The sequence below is a fragment of the Oculina patagonica genome, chromosome 11, assembly GCF_052425735.1.
Source record: "Oculina patagonica isolate OP01 chromosome 11, crgOcupat, whole genome shotgun sequence".
Lineage (NCBI taxonomy): Eukaryota > Metazoa > Cnidaria > Anthozoa > Scleractinia > Oculinidae > Oculina > Oculina patagonica.
In genome coordinates, this window is record NC_135768.1 from 16,156,569 (window position 1) to 16,178,847 (window position 22,279).

Genomic DNA, 22,279 nt, shown 5'->3' on the forward strand with positions numbered 1-22,279 from the left:
ATCCCCCGATACCTAGGGCCAGTTTTTCAAAGCGGGACAATTTTTCCCTTTGTCCCGCCCGGACAAACTGTACCTGGGTCTCCGAAGATGATTACTACCAAGGGTTACAGTGCTGCATACGGCACGTTGCAATCAAGATTTGTGACAAACAGAACCGAAACACTATATGAACAACATGGGAACAAATAAATGTTATGGACATAAAGTTTTAAGTCCATAAACGGCAACGCCTGGACCTCGAATAAACGCCGGGACCTCGATCAAACGCCCCCGGCGTTTATTTAAAAAATTAGCAGTTTTAAACCGGCTTTTTAACGAGGCCGGCGTTTAAACGGGGTCCGGCGTTTAATCGAGAAAATACGGTACATGTAATTTCCCGTAATTAAGAGCCGGGAATGTGAATTGAAAGAACTAGCATTTAGTACTTTTGAGATGTAAATCTTCTAAAGCTATCACTGATATATCATCATCATCTCTTGAGTGTAAGGTGGTCGAGCCTGACATCGTAGACAATCGCTTCTTGGTTCTTTTTGGCTCAAGCTTCGCGTAGTTCAGTATTTCCTTCTTGTGTTTCTTTCTCAGCCTAGCTAGAGTTTTTATCGAGTGTTGAAAGAAATCTTCCACGATTAATCTCATTTCTTCAATCATTTTGTCCTTGTGTACTGACAGAGCTGTGTAGAATATAAAAACAGACTTTAAGTTTAAAGTTGTTATATTTTAAGTTCAGGTTTTCTTAACCTTATTGAGCCTGGGCATTTTCTTTATTCGTGAGCTTGGGAGATACCCATGTATCGCAAAAGCATCCACATTATAGTAATCAATTTTAAAAGGCTTGTTAAGCATTCAGAATTTTTTTTAAGTGATAGTTATGTGCCAAAAATAAACCTCATATTACGCCAAAGTAACATATTTCATTCTAAAGTCCCCATCTTGGATTTTGAAACTTTTTACTATGTCACGGGAAAATCACCAAAACTCAATCTCACATTAAGGAAAAATGGGCCGTTGAAAAACTCAACATTTCGGTAAAACACCCTCTGAGAACATGGTTGCCATAATAAAATTAAATGACGTATTAATTAATAAAACTAACAATTGACACACCAAAATGAACCCCGCTTCAGGTTAAATAGGGTTAATGAAAAACGGCACGATATCTGTCACTTAAGAATGACATATACCAAGGACTTTCTGACCATATTTTGGCATGGTGTCAGTTGGTCAAATAATAACACGCGATAAAGCATGTTTAATTTTTTTGGAGGGTGTGGGCTGGGGGATAGGGTGAAATGTTGGACGAGGTTGAACATGGTACTGTGATTTGTCAGTGGTGAGCAGATCAATAATTTGTTGAAGCGGAAAGGTTAGGCATAAAATTTATACGATATTTTGCGATAACCGACTTCAATAACTGCTTTATTATTCGATTTTTGAGTTCGATTTTGGTGTAGCAGACATTTCAAATCGCTTAGCGGCCATTCACCGACAATTCTTGTAAACGAACTGCCATTTTTCACAGAAGTGGACACAACTACGCATGGTAGAATATTACTTGCAGCAAAATTACTATTTGAAGATAATGAGCATGAGCAGACCATCATTTTTAGCTATTTTTAGGCAGTTATTTGAAGATCATGTGACGGGAGCTCGGCCAATTAAAAGGGAGAAAAATTTGCATCGAATCATAAATTAAATTACTGAATGGATTGAAGAAATTAAGACGGATTCCGCTAAAAGTTCGAGCAATGAGTGCAAAAATTAAGTACCAAAAACCTATTCATTGTACCGTAACATATAATATACTATTTGAATCTTCTCACTGAAATTTATTTGTCTTAATGACCCCGTGATTGAACTCTAAAGCATTCTCGAGAATATTAAAGTCAAACCTCGTAAAAATGTTTAAAACGCGCGCCATTTTGTTTTTAACTGGCGTGAAACGTCCGTTCTAATTGAAAAGTAGGTATTTTCAAATCCATTTTTCTCTCGCGGGGTCAGCTTGAGAGCTAAAGTTTTGATAGGTTTTTGTTAGCTGTACTCAAACTGTTACCATGCTATGAGATCTTTGTGGTAACTTTATTTTTGCCTGTATTGCTCGAATGTTCGGCGGGAACCATCTTAACTGTCAATCAGCCTAACATAAATTAGCATGATTTACAACTTACTGATGTCTTGTTGAACTTTTTGTCGTCCTCGTATTCTTCTCACTGCTTCATATAAGAGTCCCAAGATAACACCTGTTGCTGCCAGTGCGCTTGTAATGAGGAGTGTATTGTGGAAAAGATCAGCATCACTATCAAACAAACCAGTCGAGATGTCCTGGACGACTTCTTCATCGGACAGCCCCGAACCCTGCGACATTGAAGATAAACGGGGGTGTAACCCAAGTGGAAGACTCTGTATGTAATTTTGTGCACAAAACTGAAAAACTTTTAACCTTAGCTATTAACCAAAAACATTGCATTCTCAATGGGCCCTTTGTAGCTAATGATCACATGGTAAAAAGTTAAACCTCGCTGGAGGGAAAGAAGCGCACTGGGACATTCAACACAAAGCGACTTTAATCAGTCATGCTTGGCTTTCCTTTGTTTTGATATTCCAGAGTGGAGCTTGCCCTCCAGCATGGCGGATTTTGTACCATGTGATCTTAAACTGCAAAGGGCCCACTGTATCCTTAAACCAAAATAATTGATATTTGATTTTTAACGGCTTTTCCGGCACGCATTTGGGTACCATTTTATCGTTCACACTTCAAACTACGACTAATTTATTGCACAAGTTGCCATTGGAAATTGTAGCTTAACCACACCAGTGGTTTTTATTTCCTTCTCAGCTGTTATGTTGACGCATTGTGTCATGCAAACACTACTATCCAACAAGTAGAGGAGTCACGCAACAACTCAAATGAGCCGTTATCTGGGTCTTCACGTGTAACGCCACCCCGAGTGACAAGAGAATTGCGTGACGACCCAAAACAACATAATGAGAAAGGACTTCAGTTAGCTTAAAGCAGTTCTATGTGCAAATTTACAAACATTAAGAGTAACTGCTTGCTAAAACGTACCTTTATTGGCTCCACGAGCTCATCAACCCATTTAAAAATTTCCGCTTGATGGGAGCGCATGTAACCATAGAAACAATGTCGAAGACGCATCGAGTCTCCACCAATAACAACTCCATAAGCTGTTTGATAATCAATGATCTGGGCCACTCGTATTGAGGGCTTGGAGAAAAGGTCTTTTTGCGTTCCTCCGGCGTAGGTGTCTATTAAAATCCCGTCTACCTCCCTGTTGACAAGAGCCTCGGAGAGCTCCTCCAAGGTGTGATAGTCTTTGTCTAAGTAGGAAAAGAAACACGGCTTTTAAAAATTGCATTGGGCCTTCGAGAGTGCAATTATTTCAGTGTTTAGTTTGTTTAAATCCCGTATAATTCGACTCCATTCAATAAAATAACGATGAAGCTCTTCCTAGCAGTTTGACTGTGATGGCAATGTGTCCTCCTCCTCATCCTTCTCCTCCTCCTTATCATCATCATCATCATCATCATCATCATCATCATCATCATCATCATCATTAGAAGGATGGTTTTCGGACTTTGCGACTTTTTCTTAAAACACTTCTCTAAAAGCCAAATTTTAATCTTTTTAAATTCTAACTGCGTGGCTGTTAACGTGAATATGAAGACTATCTTATGTACAAATATGACAAGAAATGAATAAAACCGCTCTTCATTAAGCCGTTTCAAAAGTCGATGGGGTCGCTTTGTCAACAAAAGTTGTGGTAAGCACTAAAATTAAGTGGTAAACTATGATTTTGACAAATTATGTGAGTTATCTAGATACCATTTAACCTTTCGGGAGATCATCAGTTACCACAAACCTTTTTTAGTCACGTTTTTCTTCGATCTTGGCAAACGGGACGAAATGTGTTACATCGGACGATCAATGCGAAGTAAAAATTTTCGGACGAATTTGAAAAGAGCGTTTTCGAAGTCAAATGAAAATAAGGAACAGTATATTGCTCCGTTTTCCTTCAAATTTTTACCAGAGATAAAGGTAAGTGATATCTAACTGTCTGCAAAATTAGAACTGATAACACTTTTGTTTTATATTTTTTTCGAAGCTTCAACGAACGGGACCCTCCTGTATGTACCGGTCACAAAGTCCACTTAATGTGCGGAGGTCGAAAAATGGAAATATTTGGAATAGATTTTAATAAGAATAACTAAGATTTTAATGGCATACACGCTACTCCAAAGCGGTCTTTAAGCTATTGTTTGGTGCCATTCTGTCAAAACCATTAGCCACAGAGATACATTTTAGGAGTTGCGAGGTCGTATCTTCCACACGACAACTCCTTTAGATGTGCGGAAGTCGAAAAAAAAGGAAATATCTGAAATAGCTTTAAACAAGAATAACTAAGATTTTAACGGCATAAACTCTATTTCAAAGCGGTCTTTCAGCTATTATTTGGTGCCGGTTTACCAAAACCATCAGCTACAGAGATGCATTTTAGGAGTTATGAGGTCGTATATTCCACATGAGTCTCCGTCAGATTTGCAAAAAAATAAAGTCCAAATTTCAACTCCAAGCATAAAATTGTGTCATACAATACGTTGCTGAACGATTAAAAGAATGACGCACCAAACGTTTACTCATTTGCCCTACCCAAGTTTTCGACCCGTTACAACGCCATTTCGGAGCGTCCGAATCGCAGTTAATACTGCTTTGTGTCAGATCGAGATGCTTATAATAATCAAGAATTGGGGAAAAGATATCTCGCCATATAAGCAGATCAGTGTTTAACGCTATTTCGTTTTTTCCTTCCTACCCTCTACCCCCTTTGTGAAGTATGAAGCATAACGTCCAAGAATAACACAAAAGTCAAGTGAGATACTAGTATTTTTTTCGATGCATTCCGCACTTATCGTCAGCTTTTTATTACGCTCACATCTTAAACTATACCATGTTAAGAGAACAAACGAGCTTCTGCTATTTTCAAATATTTTCACACAATTGAAATCCTAAAATGTTGCATCTTTTATTAAAAAAATCTAGATGCGTCCGTTCTTGGGTCTTTATCCACAGTCGATCACGGAAAAGATTCCAATCTCAGTCATCTCCTTACTTTCCCACGCACGTTAGTCGCTTCTCGACTTGCAGGCTAAAACGTATTCTAAAGTGGGGTTTTCGAATGACCTCAAAGTTGTAAAGTTTGCGAGAAAATTGAAAAAAAAAAAATCCCACCCTCGCGTACTATGACGTTTACCCATGGTTCTTTGAGGTGGTTGCTTCGCATGTGCTCGACCCGCTCGGCAGTTGTCTTGGAAGTCTTGGAAGGTAAGTCTTCTTCGTTTGTCATCTTAATACCCTTACTTTCCTTTATATGCAGTCATTCGTTATGGTACAGGTGCGGAGTAGCTAGAGAATTCGAAGAAACGCACCTGTGAAAAGTACAGAGTTGAATTCTTATCGATCTGTTTTCAAATAATTCGCTTAAGCTTATATAAACAGAATTTTGACATGTTGACACACGGCCGGTTAAAACTGAAAGTAAATCTGGAAATTTCTCCTAGCTGCTGACTTTGTAGCTCGGTCACCTTATTACTGAGCAATGAATCCGAACAGCAGATATGAAGAGGCAAATATCCTGCTCGAACTGAAACAGGCCCGTGTGAATCTTCGACAAGCTTCCGATGAAGGACATCAAGTCAAGAAATCTCAGGTTAGTGAACATAAAGCGCTCGCATATACTATTGTCTTATACTTATGAAAGCAATACAAATACTTGATTGGGCTTTAATTAAAAATTATCTGTTTAAATAGGCCTCATTCCATTTGTAGTCGTTTATGATAAATACCGAGTTCAATCGAAAGAGACGAACCGTAAATTGCCATGTTGAAATATAGTGATTTAATTCTATGCCAAATACAAAACTTAAAATTCATCGCATGTGTTTACAGATACAAAAAAATTAGAAACGAAGCGAAATCACGAAGAACCCAGCCTCTCATCACGGGTACATTTCTGAATGTGAAAAGCTTCGGAAGAGCGATGTGTAAATATCCCAATGTTGTTTATGAGTGAAATTACATCGTGTGCGGTTAATTGCCTGGGTTAAGCTGGATAAATAGTGAAAAAATATTGCTTTGTGAAATGTCATTTTCAGGTAATCAGTTACACTGTAATAATGCAAACTTTGGAAACAGTTTTGAGAAATTGAACCTAAATTGTAAATTCGGTAAACGAAAAAAATTTTTGGTCATAAAATGAATTCGAGGAAAAATAGACAAAAAGTAAACTTATTCAACAAAATAGTAAGCCGTTTTTGAGAGGAAAATTCAAATATTCTTAATAATTTTATTTTTGTATTCTTTGGTAAGGAATCGAAGGGGAAAAAATATTACCTTGAGAGTTCTGGATATGGCCAACATAGTGGACCATACTCGACTTGGGTGAAGGGGGGGGGGGGTAGGTTGCTATGAGAAACAGGGCTTGCTACAGAGCAGTGGGGCTGGTAAGAGACAGGGTTAAGTAAAGAGTAGTGGGCTTGTATGAGATCTGCGACTTACTTAAGTAGGGTTGTTATAACAGGCAGGGCTTACTAGTAAGTATGGGGTTGGTATGAGAGGTGTGGCTTTCTATGGTGAGGTTGCAATAAGAGACAGGGCTTACTACAGGGTGGGTGTTGGTATGAGAGGTGTGGCTTTCTATGGTGGGGTTGTAATTAGAGACAGGGTTTACTACAGGGTGGGTGTTGGTATGAGAGGTGTGGCTTTCTATGGTGGGGTTGTAATAAGAGACAGGGCTTACTACAGGGTGGGTGTTGGTATGAGAGGTGTGGCTTTCTATGGTGGGGTTGTAATTAGAGACAGGGTTTACTACAGGGTGGGTGTTGGTATGAGAGGTGTGGCTTACTATGGTGGGGTTGCAATAAGAGACAGGGCTTACTACAGGGTGGGTGTTGGTATGAGAGGTCTGGCTTACTATGGTGGGGTTGTAATTAGAGACAGTGTTTACTACAGGGTGGGTGTTGATGTGAGAGGTATTACTTACTAGGGTGGGGTTGGTATAAGAACAGGTCTATAGATTTTTTTGGGGTGGTATGAAAAGTGTTGCATTGGTATATCAATTACTGCTGCAGACTATAGTTGTTTATGGTTTATTAAACCACATCTTCAAATTAAAGGCAGAATGCAATTTATTATTCTGGCAGAGAATACACTGCCAACCTCTCTTACTCAAAATGTCCGACCCAGATGTACTTTTGGCTCGTCACATACATAATCTTTTATCAATAAAGATATTGAAAGACGAAGCAAAGGAACAGCTAACTCTGATTTAACCTCTTGCTCCCAAATAAGTCATAAAGAGCAGTACATCAATGATTTAGGTCTTTTTTCCAGTGCTTGGCTTCCTTTTCCTTATCTTACATCGAAGGCAGACCTCTGATCTTAAATTATTTTTTAAAAAAAATTACATGGGCATTTGGTCATTCTTTTTCATACTCGAGTATAATAAGCTAGCATATCTGGGAAAATAATATGAAGACATATTGAATGTTTTCAACAACTGTTCAAATCGATTTCTAAAGGTCATTTGGTGGATATTTAGTTTTACTTTTGCTTTACAGGTCATTATAGCAATATTTCTCAAGGGGTTGTTTTTGTCAAAATGTTGTTATCTTGTGTTGAGAAAAGCCCATACGAGATCTGTTGAAAACTGTCATAAGCTGTTGTGCCACACAACACTGTAAATCCAAGAAGAATATTAACTTATTATATATATTTTTTAAGTTTCATATTAACTTCCCTTAATTTTAACTTATTATATATTTTTTTAAGTTTCATATTAACTTCCCTTAATTTTGTCATTATCACGTCTCATTTCAAAATAGTTTTTAAACAATATTTTAATGAGGTACTATTATAAAACTAATTGCCGCAATTTGTTTTAGGCTGAAAGACACATCTGGGCCCTAAAGGGGCTATTCAAATCTGTAACAAAAAGAGATCCTCCTGCAACAGAAAGTGACAGTTCCTTGACTGAAATGGAAAATGAAACAGAAGAAAGTAATGTAGAGGCAGCAAGAGTATTTACGAAGAAGACTAAAGAAAAAGTGCGCGGGAAGAAAGTCAAGATAGTCTTGTCAAACAAAAGAAAAGCAACATCTACTAAATGCTATTCAAAAGAAGCAAAAGTAAAAAAAGTTGTTGGCCAAAGTGAGAAAGAAGACCAGTCCTGTAGTGCTGAGTCAGATTCCGAAAGTGGTGAGGACGAACATGAAGAGGAAGATAGCAGTCCCTCAGAATCTGGAAGTGGTGAGGATAAAGTTCAAGTTGTCAAAGAGATAAAGTCACAAGTGAGAAACAAGTTTGAATGCCCTCTTCGTTGTGGTGCAAAAGTGTATCAGCTCCCACGACATTTGAGAAGCGTCCATGGATGGAAAGCAGAACGTGCTAGAAATGCTGTTAACCGCTTTGACATGCGTCACGATCAGAGAAATTCCAAAAAACCCAAAGCCGTACGTGAAAAGCGGAAGCAGAAATACTGCAATGAATGTGGGCGCAAACAACGGTATCTCTCCAAACACTTACAGAAACAACACGGTTTAATGAAAGGGACCAAACAGTACCGGAGGGCATTAAAGGAATCTAGACCTGTTTATCTCTGGAAAGATTCGCTCAAATCGCAGGTTGTAGACGTTGAGAGTGACACTGTAAGTGAGTTTGATGAGACCGCTGTTAAGACAACTAACACGAAAGGTAAAGAGAAGAAGAGGCAAAACAGCACATCTCTTAAGACAAGCTTAGCTGGTTGGCAAGGGATCGAAATAGCAAGCATTTCCTCGGCTGAAGATGACAAAAACTCCACAATGGAAGATGTTCAAGAGTTAGAAGGAACCGAGGCTGAAGATGCAGAATATCTCGACTATGATGAAGATGAAAGTGGTGGAGCAGAGTTCAACACGACAGCTTTTGAATTGAACCAGGACAGTAGAGTAATGTTGGACAAGTTTGAGAAGTGGATTCTAAGTCCTGACGGAGGTGAAAAGGATCCCAAGCCAGCTTCACTGGTAGTACGACAAGTGCAGAAAGTACTTATCATGCTAGGAACAGAGAACATTGAAAGTCTGTTTGACAAGGCGCTAATTCGCGACAAGTTCTATCCAGAATCGAGAGCTACTGTCAAGGCTGGAACCACAATCAGTTACTTGCATTCGTTGAGGAAGTTTTATACTTTCGCCATGACTGAAGATGACGTGGGTATTTCTCAAGAATGTCGAAAAGTGGCAGATGCCCTGTACAAGAAATGTGGCGAGTGGTGCAAAAGTTTAAGCAAAGATGTGAAACGAAGATTCTGGGAAAAACAAGAGGAAGATCTCGCTCGCCTCATAACACCAGAAAAAATTCAAGAGTTCACTAAAACAGAGTTTGCAAGGAATCAAGTAAAAACGTTAGGTCAGTTGATTGACAACAGGGAGAAGCCCCCAGCACTGGGCCAACAGGAGTACTGTGATTTAAGAAACTTTCTGTTTATTCACATCTTAAGCCAGAATGGGCACAGAAGTGGTGTTTTAACAAACAGTACCCTTGCAGAGTACGAGAAAATGACCCGTGTAGATGGCACCTATATGGTTGCAGTCAAAGATCACAAGACCTTTTCACACCATGGTCAAGCCAACCTTTGTTTTGACGAAAGTCTAAAAGCATGGGTGGACATTTATGTGAAATGTGCAAGAAATCAAGTTGACGCAGGCGAAGAAAGCGATGCTCTGTTTTTAAATTGGAAAGGAGGGAAGATGTCAAGCAGTGATCTTTCACCAGCATTAACCAGTGCATGGAGAAAGTCTGGTATGATTGGGAACGACACACGCATATCTGGGACTCTTATGAGGAAGTCCTGCACAACTGCCGTTCGTAACCACAATAAAGAGGTCAAGGGGAGTGTTGCCGCTCACATGGCACACAGTGAGCGTACGGCAGACAAGCATTATCATCTACTTCAGAAGCGTACCAACTCTGCCTTTGCAGCCAGGCAGTTAACTACCATTATGCATGGCAGTTCGTCTCCTGCTGTATCATCACATGAAAGAAAAGGTGATCCTGAGTCTATTGATGAGCAAGACCTAACACCTACGCCACTTGCACGGCAGAGCTGGACAGAAGAAGAAGAAAAAGCAGTCCAGGAAGTTTTTGCAGACCAGATAAGCCGCCAGTCAATTACTATGCGAGAAGTATTGGCACTTAAGGAGACCCATCCACTGCTCAAAAATTCCGAAAACAAAAGACTGCTTGATAAAATAAGAGGATTATATCGGTACAAGAAAACTGATGGTGAATGTCTGGAAGACAAGCAGAGAAGTGATGATGCTGTTCAGGATAGCGATGGCAACTCAATAATAGGTCCGTCTACAAATCAAAGTAAAACAAGAGTTTTTGAAGAGGAAGAGGTCACCTTGTTCAAAGAATTTTTTAAGGACATGATTCAGAGGGGTGAGAAGATAGAGCAAAAGGTTGTGGTACAGCGATTGAAAGAGAATGGCCACGGACACATTTATGAAAAATACACCAAGCAAAAAGTGACCGATAAAATTAGAGGTCTACGTTTGACAAACATCAGGCAATGGAGACAGTAATCATCAAGCATTGAGAAACATTCGAACAAAGACATTTATTTTTATTTATTGTTGAATAATCACTTGATACGTTGATATTATAGTTAGTTGCGGTGGCGCGGAAACCGTGAGGTGTTTGACATTGAGGCCACTTTGACGTTCTTAAGGACCTGTTCATTTCTTTCTTGACTAGTGTATTCGATGCTTTTTTTTAGGATTTCTATGCGATAGAAAAATAAGTTAAAGATGAATTTTGTTTCTAAATTCTCAAGGTACTGATTTTGTAAAGTAACATTAGTACTAAGTAAATTGTCCGTAGAAAAAATTGTGAAAAGTACAGAACCGGAAAGTAACTAATACCAGTTAGTTTGACACTTATTTAGGCAGGGAAGTAGTTGTCGCCACATGGAACTCTGGGAAGCAGTTGAACCAAAAGGTTAAGTTTGCATTATTGTAGATCAGTCAATTACTTGATATATCGTGTTAATATTACAGTTACGTGCGGCCACGTTTATTAAGGCCATATTAGGCTATTTTTCCAGGAACGCTTTTCCTGATGATAAAAAGGCTACGTTCAGTTAATTCTGTTGCTCAAACAAATCTGAACAAGTAACAGGCATTATCATTAACTCTACATATTAGCCTTGTTTTGAAATGTTTTTTCCCTAGATATTGTTGTTATGAAATAAAAACAAAAAAATACTATGCCGAGTTTATTTCTATATATACAACTTTTATCTAAAAGTATTGCATCAAACTTTGTCTTGAATAATTCATCGATAGAGAGCTGCAACTGCAAAGAAAGGTTGACAGAGTTCAAACATGAAAACTATTCAGGATTTGACACGGGATCTGTACGCTAAAACTAAATGCTTCAAAATCACTTTCTTAGTTGTCTTAACATCACAAAGGACAAATCTAGAGCAAACGCAGGGAATAGTTTGGTCTCCAAATCCGCAAGTCGTGAAGCCCACACAAAAGTCGTTTAGCCCACACAAAAAGTCGCTCAGTCCACATAAGGGTCGTTAAGTCAACTTGGCTGAGTCGCTCAGTCCACACAAGGGTCGTTAAGTCAACTTGGCCAAGTCGCTTAGTCAACAGAAGGTTGTTAAGTCCACATTTTTTAGTCGTCAAGTCCACAAACAAAGGCGCAAAATCCACAATCCATATAATCATCATCATCGTCATCGTCATCGTCATCGTCATCGTCATCGTCATCGTCATCGTCATCATCAATCTTTTGAGCGCTAGGCGACGCATAGGGCCTCCAAAATATTCCGCCACTTGGTCCGGTCATGTACCGCATTTCGGGCCCCACCCAATGTTAGATGAACTGACGCCAGCTCTTTTTGTCTTCCAAGCGTCGTACTTCCCATCATTTATTGGATAGAAGTTTATACGACAATAAGAAAGTTAGTTTACCACTTTTAAAAAATAACTTTATAGGGAAAACACAAAAACGACCTACCCTTGCTCATGAGCGCATTCCTCCTAACTCCGAGATTGTATTCTGGTGAGCCATGAATCGCTCCTATCTGAAAAATTATAAGTTACAGGAAGGTGAAAATATAAGAAAATGCTGCTGGCTTTTGCGAGAATAAGAATTTTGAAGTGGACAGGTTGAACCTTGGTAGAAAAAGTTTCAAGTTTCAGAATTGGCGTAGTATAAAAACCACTTTAATTTTAAAATAATTTCACTTATCAGGTCACATGTACCTTCGATCCATATATGGTGGTTTCACTGTCTGAAGTAATAGTCGTTAATGCGGTCGTCAAAGCTCCCATGGTCACTGAGATGATGACCAGTCCTGTTAGTACCCAGCCTACAGCAAAAATGCGACCAAGGTGGCTCATGGGAGTGCGATCACCATAGCTAGAAGAAGAAGGAGTTTGGTCATTTGATGGTCAAAAATGGCGGAAAGATCATAGCCCCCGTCTCTATTCATTTTTGACCGTCTGTTGTCACGTGATTAAACAATTTGCATTCACGCAACAACGTGAGCTCACTTTAATCGCTGATGAAGACTGTGCGAGACAGTCGAAAGCTAAGAACCTTTGTCAGTAACTTAGGAAATTTCCTTGATATTAGAAAAAAGAACGCTTTTTTGGGTTGAATAGGGGACGAATTAAACTAAGTCGGCCTTTTCATAAAAGTTTCCTATAACCTAAGGCAGTAGAACGCAAAAGTTAACGGGCCAAAACAATGCACCTAACACCCAAAAAGTCAATATAATTACACTTGTTGGCAAGTTACTATACATGTATTAGGTATTGGGTATAAGATATCTTTTTGAAGAGCTTACCCGACAGTCGTCATGGAAACAAAAGACCACCAAACTCCTTCCCATGTTCCGTGGATAAATGACGTCGGGAAGTGTTGGCTGTTCGAGTTTGCGTCCTGAAAGCAAAAAACACAGAGAGAGAGTGTATTGTTACTAAAAATATATATAAAAGACATTCTTCAATTTTTAAGCACAGCGCAAAAAACCTGCTGAAAAGATCAAAGAAGAAAATAGAAAAAAACTAAAAACGAAGGAAAGCAATTATTTTGGTTCGTCTCTTTTTCATCTTCTTCACATCAGTAGTTCTTTCTCTTTTCTGTATTAATGTACAATCAAAACATTTGTACGAGCACGGCCAAAGTTGTCGCGCCGTTGAAACAACACCATGCAAGCACTTCCCACAACGCAACCTTAGATATCTAAACAACCGTAGCCAAAAAAGGTGGAACGCTTACCCAAAAACGACACAATTACAGATACTTTACTCGAAAACTTTAACACGATAACATACAGATGTGTTTTTAGAGGTCCCCTTCCGCGTCTCAATGTTGAACCCCTTCAGGGTAAGAATCGTTTGTGAAATAAGTTTGGTAGATCAACATTGAGACGTTCAGGGGCGAGGAAAGGAAGAAAATAAGTAACTGTGTCAACACTTTTGATGAGGATTGTAGCTCCTTTAAAACTAAAATTTTACCTTGTAGTTAAGAGCCCAGAGACCATGACATAACTCTTGTAAAATTTGTTTGTTCACAACCAAAGAAGGAAAAAAACTTACCAGAATCCACACTGTTACACCCGCTATGTAAGCCATCACCAAAGGTATCACTATAACAGGCCAGCACGCCAGGAGGGCATCAAACATGGCGTCCTTTACACCGGAAGTGTCCGAGTACACTATGAACGCGACGCCGGCGGATTCCACAAATGGCGCGTAACCCAGTCCTCCCTTGTAACTATCCTGCAACTTGTACCCGATGACTGGGAACGAGAAATCCGTCTGACCATTTATATTTTGTAAAAGGTCCTCGGATCGGTTTTGTTGCGCCGTGCCGTTATTTCCATTCCGCGTGAAGTCTAATGTGGATTGTCCGTGATCGAGACAGTCTCCACAGCAATGGTCAATTACCCCGGTCAATAATTTAGGTATGATTATACCAGGGGTGCGCAAGGAAGTCAGATTGACGTAGGGAGGGTAATTTATCCAGTTGGTTGTTAAGTTGGGACGGCAACGGCAAGTTTCTGTGAACAGAAAATAAATGTTTTTTAAGGAAAGTTATTCCCAAAACCGGCCCAGTTACAGGGGTTTTCTGTTATTTCAATAACCGTGCAAGGCCTAGGACGGTGTGGCGGGCATGTGCTTTTGGTGACGTCAACGCTCGCGATAGAGTCCAGACTTCTTTGAACCAAGAAGACTATATTGAACAGGAAGAAAATGCAATTGCCGGAAAAATAGGGAATATTTAAATGCAAGGCTTTAGGTTTGCAGACCAATTTGTTCTGCACTATTGAGTGCGGGAGATCGCTGCCCTAAAGACTTTTGTGTTTTATTGTTTCCTACTTTGGTGTAGTAATCCTCTCTACCAACTGGTCTACTACCATCAGTAACTTTAACCTGCGAGAGATCTCAGTGCAAGCACCTAAGAAACGACAGATCATGAACAGGAAATGAACATGGATTGGCCATACGATTAGAAGACCAACTGACTGCATTGCCCTGCAACCCTTCTGTTTCAATCCGCAGTGTAATAGACAGATAGGGAAGACCGCGTAACAGCTGGAGGAGGGATACAGAACGCACTATTCAGTCTAATTTTAGCTATAGCAAAATTCAAGTTTAAATAAAGTTTAAGTATGTATATGTATGTATGTCAAAGGGCTACTCCTGGAAACAGATGGAACGCCTGGCCAGGGACAGAGGGGAGTGGAGGAGCTTTGTTAGTAGCCTATGCTTCGAAATGGAGTAGACAGGCTTCAGATCGGATGAGACCAGACCTTGAGGTAGTCTGGTGCATTGTGTAATCGACCTTAAAGTGACCACTCTCCGAAACTTCCCTTCCATGACTGGTGGTATATCAAGAGAATGGCCCCTTTTTGGTTGATATAGTTTAATCCCATGTCCTTCCTATCGATAAAGAAATAAATCATTTCATACTTACTTAAAGGAGTTTATAACGTCCTATTATTTCATTACCGTGCTATACTAGGATTAATCTCAGCAGAAGTCCAAAAAGAAAGTTTTGACTGCCAAAAATTGCTATTTTACAATAACTTTAAGAATTTACAAGATTAATCTACATTCACTATTTGTAACTGACCTCCAAAGGTAACGCCCTGCGGCCCAGGCCCTTTGTTTGAGATGGCAGCGACGGTTATCCTGTAGATCACAAGCGGTTCAAGATTTTGCAATGTCATAAAAGTAGCTGCATGTCCAACATCTTGGCTAATCACGGGCTCAAATTCCACCGGCAAGTCACCAATGGCAACAGCTTGGTGCGTCACTCGATACCCCACGAGGCGACCGTGTGTAAATTCTTGAGGAATTGGGTCCCAGAAAATGGGTATGCTTGTCAAACTTGTCCGGTTATAAGATCTGACGTTTGATGGCGGTTTACTGGGTACTAGGAAAAGAAAAGAAAAAGAAACATGCGTTTTTGGTTCGTAAATGATGTCTCACTCACTTAACCCGCATAGTCTGCATCGTTCACCATTCTACTTCAAACATTTGACAATTTTAAACGAAGCACTTACTGTGTTTTTCCTGAAAACTGCTATAAATAAGGATTTTTTTCCAACAATTTGCCGGTAGTCATTTTTACTCCTGGGTGGAGAGAAGCACTGTGAGAGTAAAGTGTCTTTCACATGACCCCGGCCAGCGCTGGAACACAGAACTCTCGATTAAAAGTCTCAATTAAAAGTCCAGTGCACTGAGGTCCCACGTTTCCTTATTGAATGAGGTTTATTTAATTGAAGGTTACTTTAAAATTTACACAGCCTGGTAGAGCTCCCACTAATTTTGAAGTCTGAAATATGGTAAGCTTTTGAAGTAAGCCAGAAGGGAGAAGAAGACCGGGTCGACCAAAAACAACATGGAGGAGGATGGTTGAAGATGAAAGGCATACAGCTGGGTGGCAGGCATGGGCGAATGTCAGAGCCCTAGCAGCAAATCGTAGTGGGTAAAAAGAGAAGGTCAAAGCCTTATGTGTCTTATGGGATTGAGAGATATAGGTATATGTACAGGTATATAACAACACTGTATTATATGCTTGCTCCAAATTTACTATGCAAATATAATTACAATCAAACTTTACGTAACTTACCATCTTCACCCGTCCATGTGGTATATGAAGCAGAAATCCCTTCTCCAGCGTTGTTGAATGCCCACACTTCAACCGTGTACTCTGTTGCTTTCCGTAAATGCGTCAAAACCACAGAGAAATCTCTCTGTGTTATTACTGGGCTGGTACCATTGCTCGCGCCCCAATACCGGTAACGGTAGCCCCTGATGATACCGTTACGGTGCTCCGGGGGGACGTCCACCCAGTAGACCAGCAGGCTTTGCGAATCAAGTGCAGCAACACCGAAACGGGAGGGAGGGGCTGACGGGGCTGTAATTTGAATTCAAGAAGCGACTTTGCTCAGCAAAAGCGGTAGCAAACAATTAAACAGACAAACAAACACACAGACAGACACACACATAGACGGACAGGCAGATGGACGGTCAGACCGACGGTCAGACAGACAGGCACAGACGGGCCGACAGACAGATATACAGACAGACAGGCAGACAGACAGATAGAGAGACAGAATTAACAGACACAGCAGAAACAGACATAACAGACAGAAAGAACAAAAACAAACGTAGACTGTCAAGAAATGAGTTGATAGGGGCGAGGTGCATGATGACGGTCCCCCGACCTCCGCCCCAGCAGATGTTTTGTTTTCGACCTTTCTTTATTAATTAAATAAGTTAGTGTTCGATTTGCAATTTTTGTTTATTTGATTACAGCGTCCACATTTAGCACAGCAGTGATAAATACATTGACAAGTAAAGTGGTTAACTGATTTTTCATCTTTCTAAGACGTCAACAACAACAGTCCTTAAAAACGCATTATACAAACTTCTTCACCTTAACTGTTTGATTTCAGAGCTGTGAAGACCACTTACTCACACATCAAAAAAAAAAAAAAAAAAAAATCAAAAATACTCCAGCATTTTCTGTATTGTAGTGTGTAACCTTTGTTTTTATTTTAACCCTCGCCCCCGCCTCGATTAGTTGTCTTTACTAGTAGCGGAAGCGAACAGTCTTGTAACCATTCATGAAAAAACAAAGTTCAATAAAATTTAAAGTTCATGTTCAAGTTGTAATGAAGATAGCAGACGAAAAACTGAACTACGGTATCTATTGTTATTATTTTACTTAATAATACTCTCCTCTTACCTGCCTCCCATGTTTGCGCATATACAGGGGTGGTGTAGTTGCCGTCTTCTGTACTAAAAGCTGCAATTTGCACACCATACAAAGTGAACGGCCTGAGGCCAGTAATAGTCGCTTCAATGTCGTTCCTGCCCGCTGTAATATCCATTAGGTGATGCGTATTAGAAACAGGAAAGTACAAAACTCGATATCCGTGAAGACTCCGTGCATCCACCACGGAAATTGGGCTCCAGGTCACGTGTATTGTAGACGACCCTGTGGCAGAAGCTGTAGCGTTCATGGGGGTTTGTTCAGGAGCTGGGGAGAGTAAAAATAGAAAACCATTGTCAAGATTGAACTTCAAAAGATGTCACGATTACGATTGACACTTTTACTCGTACATATAGCTGATTTGCGCAACTCAACTTTTGACTTTTGTTTTATGTACCGCAAAAGTTGACAGGGGGCGGGGTGGGGGAGTACTCATTGGAGGATTGGAGGTGACAATAAAAAGTAATTTTGTGCTTTAAAGGGTACTAAGTTACGTCGTTTCCTTGTTTATGGATTGCCATGATCTACCATCTAGGATAGGGGAAGGGCTTAATAAAATAAGGAATAAGGAACTTCTTAAAAATGAGCTTACAGAGGGAGTCTGATTAAAAAGAAGGGAGGGGTGGGGGGTTAGAGCGTGCTATTATGGTAAATTTGCAACCAAATCTTCTGGGATTATTATTGCAGGCGAGAGAAAGAGCTACTGTGAGAGTAAAGTTTTCTTGCCCGAGAATATAACACAATGGTATAATAAACCCGTCCGAACGCTTGATATCGATGGAAACCAATGCGCTAACAATTAGAACACCGCGCCACCTAATGACTATTTCGCAAATTATTGTAACATTCACGGCGCTCCGCGTCTTACCTGGAGCACCAGTAGAAACCTTAACAAATGCACTCCACGGACCAAATCCCTTCCGAGTAAAGGCTCGCGCTTGTAGACTGTAGTTAGAATAAACGTTCAATGCCCCGAAAGACGCAGAAAGGCTGGAGCTCTGTGCGGTTGTAACGTTTAAAGGGATTCCATGATCATCGGCAATTGTTACTTGATATCCCCGGATGATGCCTTTGCGAAGTTCTTTTGTCACCGGAAGCCAAGATAGTGTAACGCTAGTGGTGCTGGTAGCACTTCCGGTCAAGTTGTTTGGAGGACCCTCGGGAACTGGAGAAGAGAAAGAAACAAGTTGGTAAACAAGGTGGAAATAAACCAACCAACCAACCAACCAACCAACCAACCAATCAATCAATCAATCAATCAATCAATCAATCAATCAATCAATCAATCAATCAATCAATCGATCGATCGATCGATCGATCGATCAATCAATCAATCAATCAATTAATCAATCAATCCGTCCGTCCGTCAGTCAGTCCGTCCGTACGTCATTCAGTCAGTCAACCTGTTAAACCGTCCTGCATAAGTCCATTCATCCGTCAGTCAGTCAGTCAGTCAGTCAGTCAGTCAGTCAGTCAGTAAGGTGAATTACCATAACATGCAGTGCGCCTGACTTCAAATATGATCTCTTACTACAACTACGATAAGAGTTACATAACCTCTGACCCTACTTGCAAGAGCTCTCACCTCCTTCATCTGTCCAACTCTGTGTTTCACTAAAGTTTCCAGTCCCCACTCGTGTATACCCCGCTACAGACACGTTGTACAGTGTGTAAGTCTCAAGATTTGTTATGTTTCTGCTCGTGCTCAAGTCGTGTTCTAGTTCTCTGAAGTTTGATGCGTTGGTATCTTCAGCTTTGATAATGCGCAATACATAACCTAATAGTATCCCAGGTACACTTGAGGACGTTATCTGCTGCCACGTGACCAGGATGCTGGAGGAACTAGAATTGGTTGCGCTTACTTGCAGAGGAGGAGCTCTGGGGACTAGAAAAATATGGCAATAATTGAAACGGCAATCAAAAACTGATAAGTTTGTCACTGCCGCAGATTTTTTACTATATGCGTAACAGTTTGCGCAATAGTTATCTGTCATGCTTATCAGATAGTCTAAATAAGACAATTTCTTTGTTATGTTAGTCCGGATTTTCCAATGCCACAATTGGTGCTTCGTTTTTGTTAGTAATAAAACGGTCAGACCGGTACAATTTTTTGGGCCCGAATATCATGCATTCTCTTGAACCCGGGGTCTCCGGATTACAAGTTAAGGGCCCTAACCACAAAGCATCCGCCTTCTAAATAAAACATGTGTTAAGAAACCGCTGGTAATATTAGAACAATCATTTTAAGATCTTTGTTTAATTAGACTAAGAGCTGGCGTAAGCTCTGCATAGATTCGGGTAGTGTCTCTGATTGGCTGTCTCTCAGTTTTGAATTTTCGCGCGTAAGTAACAACCAACCAGAGACACTACACGGATAACTGTAGACCTACGTCATCGGTACGAAATTTTCCGGTGAAATTTCAGACGTCTTTCGAGCGGGGAAAACATTTAAGACGAATTCCACTGAAAGTTCGAGCAAAAAGTGCAAAAAAATAATTGCCAAAAATCAACTTATAGCACAGTAACATTTTTATACCATTTGAAACATCTCACTGTAATTTATTTCTCCAGTTGATCCCGCTAACAATTTGTTAAGTATTCTCGAGAAAGTTAATGTCAAATCTCGTAAGAAAATCGTAAAACGCGTGCTGTTCTGTTTTAAACTGACGTGAAACGTCCATTTTAACTAAAATTTGGATAACTTCAAATTCGTTTTTTTCTTGCGGGGTCAGCTTGAGAGCTAAAATTTTGATAAGCTCTTCTGAACTGTATTAAAACTGTGACCATGCTATGAGGTCTTTTTGATAACTTGAAATTTGCCTTTTTTGCTCGAATGTTCAGCGGAAACTGTCTCAACTCGTAAAGAGGGCCGTTTGATTACTGAGGTTATTAATGTTTGTAGTGCAAGAACACTTTACGCGTCATCAAGAAATGTTTATTTTCTTTACTTTATGCTTTCTGAGTGAATCTTACCTCCTTCGTCAGTATAAACATAAATAACGGGACTCTTGGGCCCAGCCGCGACTGTAAAAAAGAACGCTTCTATGGAGTAATTTGCGTATTCATCCAGCCTTGTCAATGTTTTCTTGATAACATTATTGTTCGAGACTGCTCTTCGTCTTCTGTTGTGCTGTATAGTAAAGGTGTGAGTATAAACAGTAGAATTAACCACATCAACTCTGAACACCCTGAAGATGTATTTGCGGATAATCCCGTTAAGCTGTTCTGGCGAGTAGGCCTGGAACTCAACTGTAATTGATGTGGAGCTTGCGTTGTACCCGGTCAAGTTTGCAGGCGGTAGGTCTGGAGCTGAGTATTAAAGAACGCAAATATATAAACGTTTTGTTTTTGGATCTAATAATATTTATGTTATTTCACTCGAGTCAAATAACGAACGTCCATAGAGCAGACATGGACTATTAGCGACTTTTCATGTCCACTTCGTCATATTTCTCACCGAAAAAATAATTTGGTCAACATACTACCATTTGCGTTCATCCATGAAGCGTGAACAATTTAACGCGTAGTTTTACTCTTAAAACCCCAACGGTTTTGTCTGTTACGTGTCACTTTTGACCAATGAAACGTTTGCGGTCAGGTCGCGAAATTGACAACGGTTTGGCGAAATACAATCATGTTTTCTTCACGAGCTATCAATAAATTTTTCAAGATTTGCCCGCTTACTTCGATGAAAGTCTGCTCAGAAAATATTTAAATAGAGGATAATACATGGTTGCGCGGAGATATGAAATTTATCTTCGAGTGTTCAAATCGATAGCTCACGAGTGAGCGCAGCGAACGAGTGAGATATCGGATTTGAACACGAGAAGATAAATTTCATATCTCCAAGCAACCATGTATTATTCTGTTTATTATATAAACCTACTAATTACGATGTTTTTGACGATTTTCCGAAGGTTTCCGACCATTTTCCGAAGATTTCCGAAAATTTTCAAAATGTTGTCCGAAGGTTGTACGAATGATTCCGAAAATTTCCGAAAATTTCCGAAGTTTTCCGAAGATTTCCGAAGATTGCCGAGGAAGATCCGAAGATGTTTCGACTTAATATCGATTTACTTTGGCTCATTGAGCATTGCAACATGGCAAACTCTGCGAGATGATTGGTCAAAAATGATATCACACATGTGTGGATATCATTTTTATCCACACATGTGTGATACCATTTTTCTCGATTTGCTACCACTCGCTAAAACACTGCAGTTTATATAATAAATAACAATGGAGAGGAGAGAATTCGAAGTTGACAAGTTTGGAAAGAATTATCGTCCAGGAGTCGTTTTAGAACAAGATTTTCAATGCTTGATTCATTTCTCGGAAGTGTCACGTTTTCAGATAAAACCGTTAACGTTTTAAAAGTAAAACTACGCGCTGAATTGTTCACGCTTCATGGATGAACGCAAATGGTAGTAGTTTGACTGGGTATTTTCTATAACCATTAATTAAAACAAGGAGCCCAAAAGTATGACCACTTTTAGTTTATTCCTCGGCTCCTGATTAGATAATGACTACACGAAAGAATGTGAAATGGTCACACTTATGGGCTCCTTGCTGTAAGATAAAAATCGAAATTCTTGTCTTTAATTTTCCCAAGTTCTAATGCCATGTTCTTGAAGCGTCTGTAGTTGTCGTTGTTTTACCTTTATAACGAAAATCCTAGCAATAACTAGAAACAAGAATTTAAGGACTAAATAGAGAAGAATCGTGATGATTTTGAGAAGAAAGGAAAGCTACCAAGTCTGCAAATAATTACGCACCATCCCCTTCTCGCTCAAAAATGTAAAGATCCATCTTTAACCCTCAATTTTTAACCCTTTATCAATTATAGAGGAGAGAGAAGAGCTTATGAGAATTAATGAAATGATCACCAAAGAGAAATTGTCTTGACCTTTTAAC

At 39.8% G+C, this 22,279-nt stretch overlaps 1 protein-coding gene across 1 annotated transcript in view; it reads right to left on the bottom strand.

Annotated features, from left to right (window-relative positions):
* Positions 1 to 387: 387 nt before the first annotated feature.
* Positions 388 to 22,279, bottom strand: part of LOC144630299 (uncharacterized) — a 35,338-nt gene continuing 13,446 nt past the window's right edge. Inside the window, exons 12-24 of the mRNA XM_078488630.1 lie at positions 20,339 to 20,674; positions 18,951 to 19,250; positions 18,234 to 18,530; positions 17,339 to 17,632; positions 16,217 to 16,504; positions 15,215 to 15,517; positions 13,675 to 14,138; positions 12,921 to 13,015; positions 12,334 to 12,490; positions 12,086 to 12,152; positions 3,065 to 3,336; positions 2,166 to 2,352; positions 388 to 671 (exon numbers count right to left, since the gene is read on the bottom strand). Coding sequence (XP_078344756.1) covers positions 412 to 671; positions 2,166 to 2,352; positions 3,065 to 3,336; positions 12,086 to 12,152; positions 12,334 to 12,490; positions 12,921 to 13,015; positions 13,675 to 14,138; positions 15,215 to 15,517; positions 16,217 to 16,504; positions 17,339 to 17,632; positions 18,234 to 18,530; positions 18,951 to 19,250; positions 20,339 to 20,674 — 3,320 coding nt within the window. The 3' untranslated portion in view covers positions 388 to 411. The remainder of the gene's footprint in view (positions 672 to 2,165; positions 2,353 to 3,064; positions 3,337 to 12,085; positions 12,153 to 12,333; positions 12,491 to 12,920; positions 13,016 to 13,674; positions 14,139 to 15,214; positions 15,518 to 16,216; positions 16,505 to 17,338; positions 17,633 to 18,233; positions 18,531 to 18,950; positions 19,251 to 20,338; positions 20,675 to 22,279) is intronic.